General features: G+C 41.8%; 1 protein-coding gene across 4 annotated transcripts in view; it reads right to left on the bottom strand.

The window, feature by feature from the left end:
* LOC308102605 (unconventional myosin-VI-like) overlaps positions 1 to 22,359 on the bottom strand; it is a 181,397-nt gene that overhangs the window by 75,124 nt on the left and 83,914 nt on the right. For all 4 annotated transcript variants that reach the window (XM_080452386.1, XM_080452387.1, XM_080452388.1 and 1 more), the window contains exons 13-15: positions 15,691 to 15,848; positions 11,414 to 11,505; positions 10,620 to 10,692 (exon numbers count right to left, since the gene is read on the bottom strand). In XM_080452386.1, the coding sequence (XP_080308512.1) occupies positions 10,620 to 10,692; positions 11,414 to 11,505; positions 15,691 to 15,848 (323 nt within the window). The remainder of the gene's footprint in view (positions 1 to 10,619; positions 10,693 to 11,413; positions 11,506 to 15,690; positions 15,849 to 22,359) is intronic.

Genomic DNA, 22,359 nt, shown 5'->3' with positions numbered 1-22,359 from the left:
TTCATTTTACATTGCAATTGTCTTATTTGTTTGTATTGTCCTTTGTTTTAATGGTACAAGGAGATACCAGGGTTGTGGCTCTTTCGGAGCGGGAACTTTGGGGGGGTGGGAGGGGTAACATACATTCACTGTTTTTGTATACTCTTTGATATAGACCTGTATGTGAAAATATAAAATAAAAAAACCTTGAACAAAATAACTGGAGGAGAGTCAGCGGGGATAGTACTCTCTCAATCTCTCAAAAAAGATTCATAAATCAGTTAGAAGGAATAAACACAGAAGCACCCAGGAGGAAGTGGACTAAGAAAGGGGAGGAGTTTAGGATGTTCTCTCATTGACCACCTCCTCTCTAACAGTGCCATCTATTAGAGAGTTACGCCAACTCCGTTCACTTCTTCGGGCCAGGTCTTCTACATACACATACATTGGCCAATAGTGACAAATCCCTAAACCGGAAGTTCATGGAATGCATTGAAGTGGACGGCTCCTTGTCACTATTTCCAGCTACATGAACCACGTCACCGACGCCGTTTCTGACCCCTCATTGGCGCAACTCTCTAATAGAAGGCTCTGCTCTCTAACACCTGAAGACATAAAACCCAGGTGAGGCAGGTGAAACCTGATTAGCAGTGGTGGAAAAAGTACTCAAATGTTTTACTTAAGTAAAAGTATCAATACTGCAATGTAGAAGTACTCTGTTACAAGTAAAAAGTAAAAATGTACTTGTGTAAAAGTACAAAAGTATTGGCATCAAAATGTACTTAATGTACCAAAAGTAAAAGTACTAAATGTTTGAAAATAGCAGATCTACAAGCTCACAACGCGTCGCGATGCGACGCGTTGTGAGCTTGTAGATCGGCTATTTTCAAATAGCCTAGGTATAAAATAGGGCTAAAGTGGTTAATGTATGTTTTATAATATCATAATTTATATCTGCAAAGTAACTAGTAACTAAAGTTTTCAAACAATTGTAGTGGAGTAAAAGTACAATATTTGCCTCCGAGATGTAGTGGAGTAGAAGTAAAAGTATTGGAAATTGGAAATATTCAAGTAAAGTACAAATACCTTAAAATTATACTTAAGTACAGTACTTAAGTAAATGTACTTAGTTACTTTCCACCACTGCTGATTAGCATGTAGAGCAGGAGCATTCGCTACATAAGGGACACAAAGCTGTAGTGTGTGTGTGTGTGTGTGTGTGTGTGTGTGTGTGTGTGTGTGTGCACACGCGCGTGCATAATTTATTTAGAGTGTTCTTGACCCAACAACATATGTTTCTAAAATGAAAATCCTGTGTCTATTCCACTATGCATATTCAAGGTCACATACATCTTCACAATAATATCACAATTTGATATTATGTAGTTACATGCAGTGCATGCTCCTTAATTCTCACTGTTCACTCCGAGGCCCAGAAGGAGAAGGGGAATAACGATGTTGGCCGCACGAGAGCAGGGCCAAACACGAATCGCGTGCGTACGAGGTGATGCTGCATTAATGTAGTTGTTAAAAATGTATTGCACTGAGATTACGCCTACGGCAGAACTAGAATAGCTACCGTATGTGACCCAGTGATTCAGTGGTGGACGTGTATTGTAGTACATTTACTTGAGTAGCCTACTGTACATTTTGAGTGAGTATCTGTACTTTACTTGAGTATTTGTATTTTTGGATACTTATGACTTTCACTCCACAACATTTTGAACACTAATATTGTACTTTTGACGCCTATTTCAAATAGCAAATAAAAAAAAATTAATAAATGTAATTTCTAATTTGTTCTTTTGAATACTTACGTATTCTTACAAGCAAGTACTTCAGTACTTTAACTCATTAACAAATTTGACAGAGCAACTTTCACTTATTAACCCATTAAGACCTGGAACGCATCTATGTCATTTTAGATTTCTTTGGCTATTCAAAAATAGCAGATATACAAGCTCATAGCGCGGCACAGAGTGCCGCGCTATGAGCTTGTAGATCTGCTATTTTTGAAAAATCTTGAAAAAAAATGTTTTGGATTTTTTTCAAAAAAACTGTTAGGATTTAGAAAACATTTTTAAGAATAGCCTCAGGTCTTAAAGGGTTAATACTGTATGTCGTCTCTGTCGGATGGATACCTGATACAGTATGTCAATAAAAAAGTATCTCCAATACTTTGACTCGAGTACTGCCGTGACTCATGTGCATGCATGAATGAGCGGGGCCTGGCACGTTAAAGGGCAAGACCACTTTGGTAGAGGTTTGGGTTGTGTAGTTACCTCGCCATGATGTAACTCCAAAGGTGGACAAGAAATCTAAAATAATTGCTCCATTGATTAGAAATTGATAATTCAAAATATGCTCCTCATTGACAGCTCTCAAAGTCACTCTTTTAGCACATAAACAAACACAAACAAAGTTGATTCAGACAATATAGAATATCACCAAACCCAGTACTGTTTTTTTTTTTTAATAAAAATGTTAACTTCCTGTTGATTTTGCTATTTTTATGAAGAAGAAAACCAGGACTGGATCCGTGGATCCGGATCCGGATCTTCAAATAGTAAAATCAGCAGGAAGTTGACATTTTTATTAAAAAAATAAACAGTACTGGGTTTGGTGATGTTCTATATTGTCTGAATTAGCTTTGATTGTGTTCGTTTACGTGCTAAAATAGTGACTTTGAGAGCTGTTTCAGCGTACAATGTAAGTCAATGAGGAGCATATTTTGAATTATCAATTTATAATCAATGGAACAATTATTTTTTATTTCTTGTCCACCTTTGGAGTTACATCATGGCAAGGTAAATACACAACCCAAACCTCTACCAAAGTGGTCTTGCCCTTGCACTCCCCCCACACGCCTGGCCGTCCCATCTGCTGAGGGGACTGCTTTTACACCAAGGGGCTAGCATCCGGCTTGTCAATTGAGGCTATATAGGAAGTGACAGTTCATATGAATGGCCTGTAGTCTCGCCGTTTCACCCCTGCTGGTGTCAGAAGCAGTTCGGCTCTATCCAAGTGGATGGGTTTTTGCCGAACTTTACACTTGATTTTATTACTGTAATAAACATCGTCAAATACCATATGCTTCCAGTCGCTAGTTTTAAAGTCCTCTTTCAATCACCATGATGTGCGTTTTGGTAAATTATGGTCCCATTTATTTTAAAATGTATGATAAAGTAGGGAACATTGTAGGAGGGGCGTGGCTACCTTGTGATGATTTTGATTGACACGCTATACAACCAATAGCATTAATTCCCACCCCCGCTCTAGTCCCAACCAATAGCATTCATTTCCTGGTCCATTTTTCGGAAGAGATATAGAAAGATAGGCTTCATTTACAGTCTGAGTGGGTGCAGAGGCCGTCTGGTAATAATAATAATAATAATAATAATAATAATAATAATAATAATAATAATAATAAAACAAAAATGTCTGTACCTGACCTGTCAAAGTGTCCCTGAGCAAGACACTTCACCTGTAACAGACACCCAATCCCCCCCCCACCCACGAATGCTCCTCATCGCCATCTGAGTACCGGTAGTCATCAGCTGGGTGAAGCTGTAATCACCCACGGAATGTATTAATGAAGGTCTCCCCTACTGTACATGCTGTCCTTGAACCTGAGTGTCCAATGCGGTTTTTTTTGTGCTGTTTTTTGGTGCCAGTGGTTCTCAAAGTGGGGTCCAGGGACCGCCAGGGGTCCTTGAGGGCGTTCTAGGGGGTCCCCAGCCAAATGATTGATAGTAAGGAACCAAATGGACCCCTTCTTGTGTCTGTGAGTGTACAAATGGTGGTCCGTAGCCTAATGCATATCAAACTGGGAGGCCGTTGAAATTAAAATGGTTGAGAATCACTGCTATAGCTATAAAAATCTTCTCTTATGGGGGTCCATAGCATATATTTTCGAATGGGAGTCTGTGGGCTAACCTGTGTCAATGCGGGGGTCCTTGACATGAAAAGTTTGAAAACCACTGATGTAGAAGACGGCATGCGCTGGTGGGAGGTACAGTGTAGCATGGACTGATGAAGAAACAGGACAGCATGAATTGATGGAAGGAACAGGACAACATGCACTGTTGGGAGGCACACATCACTACGCACTGGTGGGATTTGATCCCAGGCCCAGGAAAACTGTCTGATGATCCTGCCACGAAAATGTTCCTGTTTCCCAGGTTAATCTACAATGGCAGTCAGATTTGATCTTTTTTTTAAAAAGGCCCAGAGGACACCTTCAGACCTGCACTGTGGCACAACTAACAATACAGCATGCAAGCAGGAACAAAGTACTGGAGCACAAAACATGCTTTGGCGTTGTCTTTCAAAGAAAGACAACGAAAGTAAAGAAAGTAATGCAATGCGTCTGGTAGGCGCGCACACGCCAGCCTGTGCATCCATGCACGCACACAATGCCATTCTTCTTCTTTTTTCCCATCCTGCAGCCTTGCCTTAGAAAGGTTATAGCTTAAAATAAACATACTGTAGAGAGGCTTCTGATCTCTTGCTATGATTGAATTGGCCTTAGGTTTAATGAAGTCTTGAAAAGCAGCACCCCCGCAGCAAACATCTTTCAGCCGAACACATTGATCGACTGAGTTGGAGAGAGGCTTGTTTCTGGGGTTTTCGACCATTTCTTCCAGGGTTGGAGAGTTTTCAAACCTTTGCAGAGTGTGTAAACCACATGACCGTGAAGGTCTGGGTTTGTACAGTGTATGCCACCTGGGTATCTGTTTTTCACATCATCTTTTATAGAGATAATACCATAAAAACTTTCTTTGGAAAGATTTTAAACCTTAGCCCACACCTTCCATTACATTAACCTTAGTTCATTCATCTGTGTTAAACTGAAATTGTAAAAGGTGTTAGTGTGGTAATGAGAATCTCCCCGATCTCCCCTGTGTGTGTGTGTGTGTGCGTGTGCGTGTGCGTGTGTGTGTGTGTGTGTGTGCGCGCGCACGGAAGTGGCACAGTGAACAGTGGTAAGTAGCTCTAGTCTAATATTCCAAAGATGAATTGAAACCAAAGATTTGATGTACCCAAGAATGATATCTCCTGTTTAATCACTACATGTACACCAGAGCCAGCGGCAAACTTATAAAAGGACTTGTCGACAAAAAGGCTGCTCTCGACGAGGTACATGAGCGCTTAACGCCTGGCTGGCGAGGCATGCCGGCTGTCTCATCTAGCGGGACCGCACATCTGAGAAAACCTCCGAGACATTTTTCAAGTATTTTGAACAACTAAATTCCCACAAAAAACTATCTTATAGTTGCGAATGTTCACCTCCACTATTGCTGCAGCTGTCTTGGTGTGAAATTAATTCTTGGATGCTTGGCTATCTCAAAGGATGTCTTCTTTCCATGAATTTCAAGGCTGCATTTGAAGGAGCATTTGAAATGGGACAGCCCCGGTGTAGCGCCGCTGTGATGTAATCAGCCGTCAAAATGCAGCCTTTGAAAAATGCAGCCCCTGAATTGGGACACAGCTGCCTGTTAGACCACAGAAATTTCATTTCAACTCACATTCAATTTATACGATTATTGTGCCAGTCATCCACTTTCACCCCTGGCGTCCCCATTATGGGCATGTATTGTACCTTTTTTTATAAGGACCCCTTGAGATGCATCATCTCATTTTCGAGGTGGACCTTCACAAATGAACAAGGCTTATTCCAATCGGATGGGGCTTGACATTCACGTCGACCAATTTCTTCTGAAATTGCCATTTTTTTGTCAATGATTTCAGAAATTGTAGATTGGCTATTTCACAATAGGGGGGCTGCAGCCATGGTTACCTTGTTGGCATAGAAAAGTTTGGGAAGCCCTGTGTTTGACTGTTTGAATATACACATGGTTTTGATGATCACTACCGTCTAAAACATTTGATTGCGTTCACAAGTGATGGCTCAAATGTAACGTTGGGTAGCAAATCAGGTGTTTCTTTTTCAGATCACGAAAAAAAACACAAAAAGCTATAGAATATGGAGATAAGAGGTTTTCTGCCCGACAGCGACGATATAGCGGTGGGGTTATTCACTTCCAGTCCTTCAGTAATACAGTCCATCCCTACAGAATCAAACAAAGTTAAGCTGGCAGCATGTACGCCAAACAACTTCTAACTTCTTTCTGCCTCGGCAGGTCTTGCTGAAACTAACAAAGCACTCTGAGGACAAAACCGGTTAATACTGGCTGAGGCTCCACTGAAACAGTGATTTTTTTTACCACACTTCTCTTGCTGTTTGTTTCCATTGACCGCCGACACGCTTTGACATCATTTGTTTCGGAGATTTTGCCATTTCTGGCGACAGACACAGTGAACAATGCGTATGCTATCTCCATAAATTATTTGCTGTATAGTTGTGTTTGTATCCCCTCATATAGAGGCTGTAGAGTTGTGTTCCTCCTAACCGCATCAGCTCAGCCTACCTTTCTTTCAGAATTGTCCCTGGCATGTTGCTAGCAGACTGTGAAAATATAACAATATAAATCACATGTTCGCATGAGGTGCAAGAAATGCCGAAACGAACTTCTGCAAGGCACTGTGTCTGTTTGTTTGCTCCGCAATGTTGTAATTGTGTTCTTATTGACCTTCTGAAACTTTGTTTGGAGTATGCTGCCAGCTACCTCAGATGCTCAGGATCTGCATCAACAGGTATCGAACATTTGTTCAAATGAGCGTGCCACGGGGCGCAGCTGTCCTAGCGGTTAAGGCGCGCATACCACATGTCGGCTCTAATGGAGCCTGACAGCGAGTCGTGGGTTCGATTCCAGAGCCCAAGCTTGTAGATCAGCTAATTTTCTAAAGATTTGTATACATTTTGAAAACTTGTGAAATGGGACTTTCTGCAGAATAAGTACTTCAATATATTTTGATGGCAATACTTTTGTACTTTTACTCAAGTCAATTTTGAATACCAGACTTTTAGTCGTAACAGAGTATTTCTGCATTTGTGGTATTTATACTATAAATGTGAGGATGTATTCCATCACTGCTTGGACCTCATGCATGATGACCTGAATTACATTGTGCCTACAGAAATGCACAGCCTGTCAGCTATGAGATAAACTCATCAAACGCAGCATTCACTGTATTGAAGGGATGAAAGAGAAACCCGGCACTAACACACTTGAGGCTGAAATGGCCGCAGTAAGAGAGCATATTCTGGGCTATTTCTCTGCCAGACAAAATTGTTGCCATTAAAAGGTGGTGTAAACAAAATGCGGTTTTGTTAACAAGTGAAAGCTCTATATTGTTGTGATAGTAATCATTATCATTATCATTCATAATCATCATAATCATATCATAATCATTATCCTCCGGGCTATGGTCGATGCCTACACCCCTGCCCGACCACTTCGGTCTGCCACCTCGGGGCGACTGATTGCCTCGTCACTCAAGGGTCCTTCTGGCCGATCCACACGGTCACGACTCTTTTCTGTTCTGGCCCCACAGTGGTGGAATGAACTTCCCACTGATGTTAGGACAGCAGAGTCACTGCCCATATTTCGCCGCAGGCTGAAAACTCACCTCTTCAGGAAACACTACCCTTCCTCTCTGCCTGACCTACTTGTTGTTAACTAGTTGTACGAACGCTTGTTTTCTATTGCTGTATTGTTTATTGGATTATTGGATTGTTTATTGGATCTTGTTTAGTCGATTCACTTATTTGTTTTAGCTCATGCTCATTTGATTTAGCTATTTTGTCTCATCTGTTTAAGGAAATAGTTGGCTGATATATTGCACTTTTACCTTAGCGCTAGGTATACTCTTGGTTGCTTGTTTTTGCAGATAATGCACTAAAGACTTCTGGTGATTAGTAGTTTTCGTTCCCTACCTATGTTGAATACACTTATTGTAAGTCGCTTTGGATAAAAGCGTCTGCTAAATGACTGTAATGTAATGTAGTGTGTCTGTTTGATAACAGGGGCCCGTCTCTCCAGCTCTTTAGTAAACAGAAAACAGATTTTAAAGTTGGTCACCAATTTCATTTGGTTTGCTTAAGAGGTGGAGACAAGGAGACCCTGTCTCTGTACAAACACTCTATAGCAACACTTATTATCAGAATACAGAGCTATTTAACACTTGTTTTAACCAAAACATATCACTAACACCTCTCCTTTAATCAACAGCACTTTTCAACCAGCCTAATTAATAACATGTGTCACCTACATACTGTATGTTTGACACTACTTCATTCAGAGGCTCTCCAGTTCAGCTCAGAACACCCGTTGGATTTGCTGGAACATTTTGGGAGTTCTGGAGTCTAAACAAGTGGCCAGCAGAGCCTCTAACTAACCCCTGCCCTGGGTACGGCGAGAGAAGCATCAGAATTGTATGTGAGGAGTTCAGCTTTCTGTGCACATCTACAGTTAACACTTAAATGTACTTCTTTCTTTCTTTACTTCACCGTTGACTTTTACAACTTTTTTTCCAAAGGCCCACACTGCCACAGACGATTTTTATGTTTTTTCGACGGCCTATAACAAGCGAATGGGGGCGTTTTTTTCTTCGTGGAAGCACAGTGAAAGCCCCCGCGATTACCAACCATCAGGGGATCGATCATACTGGAGATACATATTCTGTGACTACTTGAAAAGGTAAGAAAATCGAAAAATCGCTGGCAGTGGATGCACGCAGCCAGAAATAAGTCTGGCAGTGAAAGAGTTAACTGTCAACATTATTTGTTCTCTAAAGAAACTTGCCCATATTTCCCTTTCATCTAGCCTGACACATGCAATGTTAGGAAGAGTGCATTTGCCTGACTAATGTACAAGTAGGTACTGTAAAAGCATATTTATTTCTCCAAATAATATGAAAGTATTCCACAGCACCCCTGGACTGGCGTCGTGGCGCCCACTTTAGAGAAACCCTGGCCTAGGGGTCTGTACGTGGTGCCCTCCTTTTTTCCCTCTACACCAAATCTCTTTGCCGAAAATAGCCGATTGCTGATCTCAACGTTGTGAGCTTGTAGATCTGCTATTTTCAAGGAATGTTGGCCTACTATAACATGCCCAGAACAGGAAGCCTAACGGGGTGAAAGCTTTTTTTTTTTTTTTTTCCAGAAGACTGCAGCGGGAGAAAAGTTCCACCTGGACTTGTAGCCATTGTGAACTGTAATCTTCTCATTAGATGCAGCTTGTGGAAAGTGAGCGCTGCCGTCTTTATATACAATAGTATCACGTACTGTAAGCGCTGTGTCGTTACATTCATGCAAGTACATAATATATAAGGCAGATTTATTTTTCCCACAGGGTAATAAAACAGGTGTGAACACTAAGATAAGACAATAAAATGCATTTTGTTTTTGAGTCAAGGCCCTGCTCTGACCCCCACCCCAACTATTTCTGCTGACTGCACTACTGCAGCAGCAGAATGGTTGAGGCCGTTTCACACAACACAGTTGAACAGCAGAGAGGAGGCGTATTGAGCTCCCTCTCCTCAATTCACCTTCCTTCATTCCCCCCCTATACCCACCCCCTCGCTCCAGGAGATCAGCTCTCACAAAGGACCATCTGTCTGCTCTGCACAAGTGGAGGAAGTACTCATATATATATACATATATATCGTTGCTATCAGGCAGGAACCTCTTGTCTCCATATTCTATAACTTTTTGTGCTTTTTTGTAAACTAACCTACCGTACTTGATCATACTACAGAGTCACACAAAAGCATCTAAAGTAGCAGATCCACAAGCTCGAAACGTGGCGCGAAGCGGCGCCTTTTGACCTCGTTGAAGTATTTCAATTTTTCTAAAGTTGTCCATTTCTTTTCCCAAAATAGTAGATCTACAAGCTCTTCTGAATAGCCATAGTATAAAATACAGCTTAAATGGTTAAAGTATGTTTTGTAACTACTGTAGTAACTTTTTTTTAAAAACCTGAGTACCTCTACCACCACTGCCCACACCTTAGCTCACCTCTCCATTCCTCTCACAGCTGCTCCTCCATTCCTTCTGTTCTCTCACCTCACCTCGCACTGCTTCTACTTGCACCTGCTTCACTCCTCTCTCCTCTGCCCTCCTCCCCTAAAAAAAACGTCTCATTTGTCTTTCTCTTGTGGACTTCACGCTACTTTCTTCTTCTTCTCCTCCCCACCCATCTCAATCATTAAACTCCTCTCCTTCCTTCTTCTCTTCAGTGCACACAGCCAAACCCAACCGAGCAGAAGATTCCTATTGATTTTTTGAAAAGTATAATATTAACTGCAAAATTAAACAGATTCTCATGCTATATTAAGTCATGTTGCTAGGGGACCCCCTGAAAATCCACTCAAGGACCCCAAGCCTAAAAGTTAGAGGAGCGCACTTGTTGCCCGAAGGTTGCCGGTTCGATTTCCCGCGCCGGCAGGGAAAATCTGGATGGGGAAGTGAATGGCTACCACTCAGCCCTCCCCAAAACACAGCTGAAGTGCCCTTTAGCAAGTCACTGAACCCCCAACTGCTCCAGTGGCCAACGGTAGAAGACTGTGGTTGTACTGGTCAGCTCCCAGGTTTTAATGTGTTTGTCTATGTGCAGGGTGTTGCTGAAAATGGGCACTTGTGCTCAGCTACTACCCTGGGTAAATAAATAAAAAAAACTTTGAAAACCACTAATATATGACAGCGGATAACGAGTGGTTAGGGGGTCGTACAGTACCTATGCAGTCCTGATTGTCGACGTAATGCACCTCGTTGACGCCGAGGCCCTCTTTCTTGTACAGCTCTTGTTCCTGGAATGCAAATGCGAGACAGCAGCTGTTAATGAGGTGCCTTAACGACATCCATTCAACCGTGTGCACGTCGCTGTGGGGTTGGAAACCTTATTTATCCAAAACTGTTACTTTTCAGTGAAATGGGGGGGAATGGGCTCACAACGTGTCGCAGCACCGACGTGTTGTGAGCTTGTAGATCGGCTATTTTTGCTACTTTTGTGTGACACAGTAGGGAAAATATGTATGAAAAATACATTAACAAAAAAAGGTGAAATATGGAGATATGAGGTTTCTGCCCGACAGCAACGATAAGCAGCTTCACTTTTTCTTGCTTCTAATGAGGAGCGACGGTGCAGTTCTGTTCTGCTCTCGCTTCTCTAATGGAAGGCACTTAGTATTTAAGATTTTTTTTTAACGCAAGACACAAGGGTTAAGGCTTTCATCTGTGTTGTTGCTAAGAAGAAAAAGGAAAGAAAAAGAGAAAAAAAAGAGACACAGTGGAGACATCTGTAAATGAATCGTCTTCAGTTGAAAATAAACTGTAAATTGGTTTGCTGGCACAAAGCGAAAAGCATATTACAGGCTGCTATTGAGCACAAAATAGACTCTTAACGCCAAAATAGGCCTTAATAGAATTATTAATACATACACAGTTCAGGTGGGCAGAAAAAAAGATGTGTGAAATGCAAATATAGCATGTGGATAATGAGACGATTTAAATACATCAGTGTTGGCTCACCTCTTTAAGGATCCGTTCGTTGAAAAACTGCTGTAGCTTCTCGTTACAGTAGTTGATGCAGAACTGCTCAAAGCTGTTGTGTTCAAAATACTCTGAGGAGAAGAGAACAAGATATGATTATTAATCGAATGCATGTCCAAGTATTGTACTTGGTGACATTGGTACAGGTACCGTATATATTTATGACCTACAGATCTTCACAGTTCTTGAGAACCACTTGTGCTACACTAAATGGAACAGAGCCATTAGAATGGCTCTGTTCCATGCAACGCTCTGTTCCATGTAACACTTGTGAACGAAGTAAGGAAGAGGCCCAATTTCTTTCCAGTATGGCTGCTGCGCATAGAGCCTTTCTGACCATCCCACCATGTCAACGGTAGGGGAAATTATAATGTGCAGTGAAATCAATGTCCATGACCATGTGCACACGGAGGAAGTGCGAGTATGAGTGTTCAAAACCCTGGTGCTAGCCTATAGGCAGTGAAAGGAACAGCTCCTTCCTACCTCCGGGCTATGGTCGATGCCTACACCCCTGCCCGACCACTTCGGTCTGCCACCTCGGGGCGACTGATTGCCTCGTCACTCAAGGGTCCTTCTGGCCGATCCACACGGTCACGACTCTTTTCTGTTCTGGCCCCACAGTGGTGGAATGAACTTCCCACTGATGTTAGGACAGCAGAGTCACTGCCCATATTTCGCCGCAGGCTGAAAACTCACCTCTTCAGGAAACACTACCCTTCCTCTCTGCCTGACCTACTTGTTGTTAACTAGTTGTACGAACGCTTGTTTTCTATTGCTGTATTGTTTATTGGATTATTGGATTGTTTATTGGATCTTGTTTAGTCGATACACTTATTTGTTTTAGCTCATGCTCATTTGATTTAGCTATTTTGTCTCATCTGTTTAAGGAAATAGGTAGCTGATATATTGCACTTTTACCTTAGCGCTAGGTATACTCTTGGTTGCTTGTTTTTGCAGAAAATGCACTAAAGACTTCTGGTGATTAGTAGTTTTCGTTCCCTACCTATGTTGAATACACTTATTGTAAGTCGCTTTGGATAAAAGCGTCTGCTAAATGACTGTAATGTAATGTAATGAAATAACAACTTTTACAGTGTATGATAAATGAAAGAAAAGAGCAACAGCAGCCTTTCAAAAAGATGACACTGCCCTCAAACGGACTGGAGGAGAGGACATGGCTCTGAATCCTCAATGGAAGATTGAATTCCAAAATGTGCCTCGCTCTTCTGGACTGGAGGTTGTTTGTTTCAAAACAACGGATCTTAAACAAGACGAAGGTAATTTGTAACCTGTCGAGAGGCCAGTTGCAGTTTAAAGATAGTTCAACAACCAGTTCAACAACCAATTTGCCTCAACATCTTGGAGTTAAACACAGCAGAGTGGGATACAAAAGAGCAAATCAGCTGCCCCAAAAAGCAGGTTCAGACTTAATGAGCCCATTACCCTAACTCTAACCTAAGGTATTGTAGAAACCAGAGTTTCTCAACAGAGACGGTACCGCCGCCCCAGGGGGAGTTCCTTTAACCCATTAAGGCCTGAGTCCAATTCTTAAAATGTTTTCTAAATCCTAACAGATTTTTGAAAAGAATATAAAAAATATTTTTTTACGATTTTTCAAAAATAGCAGATCTACAAGCTCATAGCGCGGCACTCGGTGCCGCGCTATGAGCTTGTATATCTGCTATTTTTGAATAGCCAAAGAAATTAAAGTGACACAGATGCGTTCCAGGTATTAATGGGTTAAGGGGGAGGTGGAGGTGGAGGCAATATGTTGGAAAGCGGGCCGTGCTGTGGTGTCCTTGGTGGGCACCAGTTTATCATATTCAAATGCACACTTTAATTTCATCACTCCTTTCATTATATCTAAAGCTGCAGTCAAGTGAGGCACAAGTTGTGAATGTTGTTTAGTCCAGGGGTCTTCAACGTTTTCAGCCCAAGGAAGGACCCCCTAGCTGAGAAAGAGCTGAAGCAGGGACCCCCTCTATATCGTATAAAATTGTGTTTCAGATTAAACTTTTTTTGTTTACGGGGTCTGCTCTTTTTTTCCCTCTACACCGATAGCTCTTTAGCTTGTAGATCGGCTATTTTTGGCTAAAGTTCTCCTCAGAAAAGGGATGCAAGGGTTGAAGTGGTTAAGGGGGAAAAAAAAATCATATCACACAAAGATTTGGCGGACCCCCTGTAGTAACTCTGAGGACCCCCTAGGGGTCCCGGACCCCCTGTTGAAGACCCCTGGTTTAGTCTGTTGGGGTAATTATGGTAGACACGGAGCTGCCTGCACAGTAAAATCCTCTGTGTTGAATGGAGTTTGGAAGCATGTCTGGGATCATGGCTAATAAAGCCTCATTTATATTCCGTAGTACGACAGTGTCTATTGCAGAAAACAACAGATCTTCAAGACGACAACGTGTTATGTGACACGTTGTTGGATTGTATGTAGATCTGTTCTTTTCTGCAAGCTGTCCCTGCCATCAGGTGTTGTTGGTATGATTAGTTTTTATTGTAGCTGTTATTTAAAGGTAGGGTAAGTGACATTTTTGGGTTTTTTTTGTTTTTTTTTGTTAAAAAGGTTAAAGTACTATACGCTGATAATAATCATTGCTACAGAGCGTTTGTTTGGTCACAGTGGTCCCTACAGCTCTTTAGTAAACAGAATATAGCACATTTTCAGGTAGGTGACAAAATTTAAGCCAATCAGGAGAGAGCACTGAAAATGCATTTTCTGTTTAATAAAGAGCTGGAGAGACATGGAGACTCCTTTTACTGAACAAACACTCTATAGCAATGATTACTATCAGAATATAGAGCTATTAAACACTTATTTTAACCAAAGTAAATCACTTGCCCTACCTTTAAGAGTAAATAATAATACAATGTATCTCTGATGAATTTTAACCACTTAAACCATCTGTACTTGGTAAACAAATACTTAGTTGACCGGGCGTGGTCATCTCTGTACTTTGGGTGCTCGTTTTTTTTTTTACCACAACACCAAATCTCTTCAACCAAAACAGGGAGTCTACAAGCTCACAACGCATCGTGTTGCATCGCATTATGAGCATTCAATGAGATGTTTTCAAAATGACGTAAGCAACGCAGAACAAACATCAACTCTCAGAGGAGGAACTACATTTTAATTGGGTGTGTGTGTGGGGGGGGGGGGGGGGGGGGGGGGCAGTAACCGTCCTGGATATAGCTGACCTACAAGCTCACAATACGCCGCGAATGAGCACTCCCTCCGTGCATATCACCGGGCGTATCATGGCGTATTATCACAGTGACTGGAGGCCGGGTTTTGAGGCCAACTGGTCGGAGGATCGCTATTATCGCTTAAACACAACAGAAACCAAGGCGTATACAGTATTTCAAGAGGGAGAGATCGCAGTAAACATCCTCAGACTTTCTCCGCCACAATGGGAAGGAAAACTGCAGCTGAAAGTTTGATGGAATGCATTGTCACACACGGGTGCCGTGATGACTTTTATATTGCGTCTTATGAGCGGTTCGGGTTCTTTTGGAGCAGGCCTGCGCGCGCATACTGGCTGCTATTAGTGTGACATCGTCTGGTAAGGGATCTATTGGATAAGGAGGCGTTGAGAAACATTGAGAGGGCCTTTGTTACTTTTTGCTTAGCAAAACATTGCATTGGTTCTTGCCTATACTGCAGTGTACAGTAGACATTTTAACATTGAGGATGTTCCGTTTGCACAGTTTCTTATGGCATTTCATTGTTATTCATCATTGCTGTTCATTGTTTTTACTTGTGGCTACAATTTATAAGTTGGTTGGATCCAATGTCGTTATTTAGTCACAAGCTCGTTAATACTTTTTTTTTGGTTTAAATGTGTGTAACGCCCACCGGCAGGATTAACCACTTTCACTTAAAAAAAATTGCTAAAATCAGCAGATCTACAAGCTCACAACGCGATACATCCATTTTTCGCTACTTACGGGTGACACACTTGTAGGATTAATTACCTGGAACGCATCTGTGTAACTTTAGATGTCTTTGGCTATTCAAAAATAGCAGATATACAAGCTCATAGCGCGGCACCGAGTGCCGCGCTACAAGCTTGTAGATCTGTTATTTTTGAAAAATCTTAATTTTTGATTTTTGATTTTTTTTCAAAAAACTGTTAGGATTTAGATTTTTTTTAAGAATCGCCTCAGGTCTTAATGGGTTAAAAAAAATGCGAAATTTGGATATAAAAGGTTTCTGCCCCAGCAGTGAGGATAAGGGGGTGGAGGTAACTGACCGAAGCCAGCGATGTCCAGGACTCCGATGAAGTTTGCAGAGGAGTCGAAGGGGAAGCACTGGTTGATCCTGGTGACCACGTGGTCGAACAGTCGACTGTACACCGCCTTGGCCAGAGCGTCCCGCGCGTTGTTAGCCTGCTCCACCTTCAACGGCACCCTGGGAAACAGACACACACGATAATGTTGTTAACAAGAGTCTATGTTGTCTTTTGCTTTGGGCTTTTTAGGTTAACCCATTGAAACCGGGAACGCATCTGTGTAACCACATTAACCATTATTTCATACTTTGGCTATTCAAAAATAGCAGATCTACAACATCATAGCGCTGGCATTCTGTGCCGCACTATGAGTTGTATATCTGCTATTTTTTAATAGCCAAATAAATCTAAAATGACACGGATGCGTTCCCAGTCTTAACACATTACCTGCCATCCACGGTTATACTCGTGAATCAAAATGTACCCCTTTAACTGCCACGGGCCCATCAACGGTTTAAACCGTTGATGGGTTTTTTCATTGATTACTGTATATTACACTGTTGCGCAGCTTGTACGTTAATATTGGACCTGTAGATGAAGGGGTTAACCGAAAAAACACGTGATCAGTCAGCTGATCACAAACAGCTGTTTGCCCAAATGTTTTAAAAAGGAGACGGTGGTGCCGCCTCGGCCTGTTCGCCATTGTGCGCCCAAACATTTCAGAGAGACAGAGAGAGAGAGACGGAGATCGGAGTGAAAAGAGTGAGGGTTGGTAACAGCAATTTTTTGAGACAGGTCAGTCAGTGTGTGAGACAGTTTGTGAGTCAGTTAGTGATTGAGTGTGTGTGTGTGTGTGTGTGTGTGTGTGTGTGTGTGTGTGTGAGACTGCATGAGAGTGTGTTAGAGATTGTGAGCGGTTGAGTGTCTTCAGTTTAGTTCAGTTTAGTTTATTTCAGTCGAGTGAGGAGCGGAGAGGAGAGGAGAGGAGAGGATCGAGACGAGAGGAGAGAGATCTTTTGGTGTAGTGTAGTCGGAGAGAGAGGAGATAAGCTTGTAGAGAAGAGGAGTGTGAAGAGGAGAGATCATTTGGTGTGGTCGGAGAGCGGAGCAGACAGGAGAGGAGAAGTGGTCAGTTATAGTGATCGAGGAGAGGAGAGGAGAAGGAAAAAAAAAGAGATCAGATATAGTGTAGTATAAGATGAGGGGCAAAAAACGCTCAAACAGGGGCGCTAAACAAGCGTCCGGTTCGCTACGCCAGCAGACACTGTTGGAGTCGTTGACTCGGGCTACTCGGACACAACCAGCAGTGCCAGTGCAACCAGAGCCGCTTTGTCCACCTCCTGTGGACGACAAGAAACTGTTACGCCAGTTACTGGGATTGGGCCCATCATCTACTGTGGTGGACGGCGAGGACAAGCAGCAGTTAGTGGGGGCGATCTCTACTACGGCCGCAGCGGGCCCTTCTTCTGCGGTGGACGGCGAGGACAAGCAGCAGTTAGTCGGGGCGAGCTCCACTACGGCCGTAGCGGGCCCATCTACTGCGGTGGACGGCGAGGACAAGCAGCAGTTAGTGGGGGCCGTAGCGGGCCCATCTACTGCCGCGGTACCGACCGACGGTGTTCGTCGGAGCGGCAGGACCCGTCCGGAGCCCGACAAGCAGCAGTTAGTGGGGGCGATCTCCACTACGGCCGTAGCGGGCCCATCTACTGCCGCGGTACCGACCGACGGTGTTCGTCGGAGCGGCAGGACCCGTCCGGAGCCCGTTCGCAGCCCAGTTGTCACAGACAACGACAGCGACAGCGACAGCTCTTCCTCCAGTAGCAGTGATGAGGGCTCTGGTGATCGCTGGGATCCAAGGAAGAGAAAGCTTTCTACTGCTCACTTCAGCAGTGGTAAGAATATTTTTTTATTGTGTTTTATTGTGTGTTTGGTGGACTAGACACGATAAGTTGTTGCCAGGTCTGCTTATAAGTTATAAGACACACACACACACACACACACACACACACACACACACACACACACACACACACACACACACACACTTACACACACACACACAGAGTAGCGTAGGGACACCCTCTGATTATGATGCCTATATATTTACTGTGCTTATAAAAATAGCAGATCTACAAGTGTGGTGTGAGCTTGTAGATCTGCTATTTTTATTCTTTTTTGGGAGGGGGATGCAGGTGCACACAGCCCCCCCCCCTCTGAATGCTTCAAAGTGAATTTGAGGTCAGGTCATGTAAACAACCTTGAAGTAAACGACATTTTGATCCTGTCTTGTCCAGTTCATGTCAAAAAACTTCTTGTTGACATGTCAAAAATCCTCTTTGATCTGAATTGGTCTGACAGTAGATTCACACAACACTGTAGCACCACCGACACTCTGATTATGAATGATGATAATGTAGCCTCTATATTTACTATGTTATATTATGTGATGCCTTGTAAAAATAGCAGATCTACAAGTGTGGTGTGAGCTTGTAGATCTGCTATTTTTATTCTTTTTTTGGAGGGGGATGCAGGTGCACACAGCCCCCCCCCCTCTGAATGCTTCAAAGTGAATTTGAGGTCAGGTCATGTAAACAACCTTGAAGTAAACAACATTTTGATCCTGTCTTGTCCAGTTCATGTCAACAAACTTTTTGTTGACATGTCAAAAATCCTCTTTGATCTGAATTGGTCTGACAGTAGATTCACACAACACTGTAGCACCACCGACACACTCTGTCTGATTATGAATGATGATAATGTAGCCTATATATTTACTATGTTATATTATGTGATGCCTTATAAAAATAGCAGATCTACAAGCTCGTTGTGAGTTTGTAGATCTGCTATTTTTATTCTTTTTTTGGGGGGGGGGAGTAGGCAGGTGTGCTTTATTGTAAGTCACTCTCGTCTGGATAAGAGTGTTTGCTAAATACCTAAATTGATTTGATGTTCATAATATTTACCAAGTATTTGATATTTCATTTCAGACTGTGACATGGTTGAGGATGTAGAGGACGTAGCCCTGGCCGGACCATCTAGCAGAGGTAAGAACTTTTTCTGTATGACACTTGTACACAGGAATACAAAATTGCTAAAACACCACAGAACAATGGTACATGTAGCCTATATATTTACCATGCATGTGTGTGGTGCCATAAAAAAAAATCCAGTTCATGTCAACAAACCTTTTCAAAATCGTCTTTGATCTGAATTGGACTGACAGTAGATTCACACACAACACTGTAGCATGGGGACACACTCTGTCTGATTATGAATGATGATAATGTAGCCTATATATTTACTATGTTATATTGTGTGATGCCATAAAAAATAACAGATCTACAAGCTTGTTGTGAGTTTGTAGATCTGCTATTTTTATTCTTTTTTTGGGGGGGCGGGGGGTAGGTGGGTGGGCTTTATTGTAAGTCGCTCTGTCTGGAAGAGTGTTTGCTACATTCTTATTTCACTTTATTGCAGGCGCAGACATGGTTGAGGAGGAGGTGGCTGTACCCCTGGCTGGATCATCTCGCAAGTCATCTAGCAAGTCATCTCGCACGTCATCTCGCAAGGGTAAATATAGCCTATATATTTACTATGCATGTGTGTGATGCCTTTTATAAAAGTAGCAGATCTACAAACTTGTCGTGAGTTTGTAGATCTGCTCTTTTTATTCTTATTTTGGAGGGGGATGCAGGTGCACACAGCCCCCCCCCTCTGACCATGTCTGTTCTGTCATAATGAAATGCTTCAAAGGGAATTTGAGGTCAGGTCATGTAAACAACCTTGAAGTAAACAACATTTTGATCCTGTCCTGTCCAGTTCATGTCAACAAATTCACACACAACACTGTAGCACCACCAACATCTGCTATTTTTAGTCGCTCTGTCTGGATAAGAGTGTTTGCTAAAAGCCTAAAGTGATATTTTACTTATGTATATTTACAGCTGCAGCTCCTGTGGATGTGTGGTCTGACACAGACTGGCAGCCTAAACTCATCCCCTTTACTGCCGTGAATCCGGGCCCTCAGGGTGCTGCTGCTGAGCTCGACTCCGACTGCCCTGCTGACTATCTAGAGCTACTCCTGCCTGATGTTCTGCTCCAGGAGATATGCAACTATACAAACACATATGCTAAAAACACATTATGATAAGCAGAGACTTTCAGAGAAGCCACATGCCAGAGGAAAAGTTTGGATAGCATTGACCGTTGCAGAGCTGAAGCGTTTCCTGGGGCTGCTGTTTCTGTCTGGGCTTATTTCCAAACACACACACACACACACACACACACACACACACACTTTATTACTTTGAAAAGAAAGACTTGAGTTGAGTTGAAATGCCATTGACATTGAAACGGTGTGATAAAATGTGTCCAAAAGCTTTTTTTTTCTTTTTTTTTTTTCTAAAGTATTGTTTACATGACGGATGTCAATGAAGGCGCAAAATAAACGTCAAAGACTTTTGAAATTATTTTTATGTCTCTAAACGTGTTTATTTTACTAAATTGATTATAACTCTGAATGTATGAAAAAAAGGTCAGTTTTTGGTCAAACCAAGCTGTATTCAACTACCTCTAGCTAAAAAACGGAACATGCTATAAACTCACTTTTTTTTTAAATGAAAGAAGAGATTCTAAGCTTTGTTTTGAGATATTCCATGTGTTCATAGTCATAGCACAAACCAATCTGTGAGTCCTCAAATATTAGTCAGAATGGTCAAAATCCTGGCACTGGGGGAACCTTTTCTAAAAAACACCTCTGGCAGGGAATGTGTTAAAGGGTTAATAATCTTTTGGGGATATTTCTTTCATTTCTTAAGAATTCATTGTTTATGTTGCGGGGGGGAAAAAGTGTTATGCTGTTTTATACTTTATGGAGGGGAACATTTAATTAAAATTAAAACCACATGCGATATATCACACTTTTCTTTCTATTTTTTAAATATGAAACTTTCATGTCATGTTTGTGGTGATATGACCTTTGCTAGGTGTATCACCTTGCTCTGGGAGCATACAAAATGGAAGATTTTTTATCTTCAGACTGATTTTGTATGCTCCTAGAGAGCAAGGTGACCCAGGACCTAGGTCCCCTGACAACCATTGGTATTCAGTCTAGACATGAAATAAAAACAGATGGAAAGACTCTTTTATTTCTTCACAGTTCAAACGGCAAAGAAAGGAGTGAGTTGATTGCATGGGGTGAGATAAGATGTACCACATATTGCGCGTTCGACTTAATCAACTTGATTAGACAGCGGCTGTCGCTGCTCAGAATGAATGCATTCGGATATGCCAATGTTCTGTCGCTCTAGCCCAAGGTTATAGCTTTACATTGACAAATATACTGTAGTACAAAATGTTTACTACAAATACACTTACATAATAAGCAAAATGACACTGGGTCTAAGAACATCATTCTGCAGATATTTCATCTATGCAACCTTTGCAATCACAATACATGATTTTTTTTTTGGAATCAATTCCCACATATGGGGGAGATCAAAAGCTTGAAAAGATTATTTTTCAACTTTTGAGATGGGAAAAATGTACGGTAAGTGAACTCATGGCACTCAGTGGCTGTTATCTCTGTCAATGACTGCATCCAAACCCGTCTCTGCTCTGTCACACTCCAGTGACAAAGCATTTCTTCTGCACATTTCTTTTCAGCCAGACATCGTCCATCGACCACAGAATGGCTCATGAACTGTCAGTACAGCTGGCTCTGTAGTAGAGCTGGGCAATTAACCGAAAATATATTGAAACCAACATTTAGAACCAATAACCAACTTCATCTTGCTCATGTACAGTAAGTAGGTTAATCGAATAATCAAGAAGCAGGTTTTTATATATGGTATACCGTATATGTATACATTTGTATTTTTTCTTATATTTAAACAAATCAACGCGACAAAATTCCACTAGAAGCTTTATAATCAACTAAATCGATTCTATCAAGTCTAATTAAACACATAACACTGTATTATACTTTGTTATACAATGGTGGCGTGCAGAAATAGCGAAAATAGCCGATCTACAAGCTTGGCTATTGTCAGTATATATATTATAAACAAATATCTTGTTCATTAATCTTAATCGAGGCAAAAGTTTGAAATAATCGTGATGTTGATTTGATTTGAAGTGCCTCAAATTACACATAGGCAGGGAGCAGCACTTTCAAAAAATATGCGTCGCCAAAATGTAAACGTCATCGTTGGCGCTTTTTGCACAGTTGGTCAGAAACATGACATGAATATTCTCAGCGAGGAGTTTGATACTTTTGAAGTAAATATTTATATGGAAATTGGGCAACTGCGCATGAACCCCTATTCTGGGCATGTCATAATAGGCGATTATTTGGCGAAAACAAACAAGGGACCATTCAGCGGAAATGGGCAAACAATCTGCGGAAATAGCCGATCTACAAGCTCACCGCGTTGTGAGCTATTTTGGCAATTTCCCCTATTTGACGTATAGTACAGCAAAGTATATAGGGTTTAAGTGGTTAGTAACAATGTGGATTTGTATCTATGTATTCATCTAATAATAATAAATCAAATAATGATGAATTTATTTATTCATTATATCATATAAGACCATCGTCCATGGCTTTAGAATTGGACTCTAAAATGCGGAATTCAGCGACGGCACTTTGGAGAAGATTTGCTCGTGGAAGATAGAATATAGCTTTGTTCC

Source organism: Gymnoscopelus braueri (genome assembly GCF_963280865.1).
Source record: "Gymnoscopelus braueri genome assembly, chromosome: 16".
NCBI lineage: Eukaryota > Metazoa > Chordata > Actinopteri > Myctophiformes > Myctophidae > Gymnoscopelus > Gymnoscopelus braueri.
Note: the sequence above shows the minus strand (reverse complement) of the source record. Positions and strands in the feature narration are given on the sequence as shown.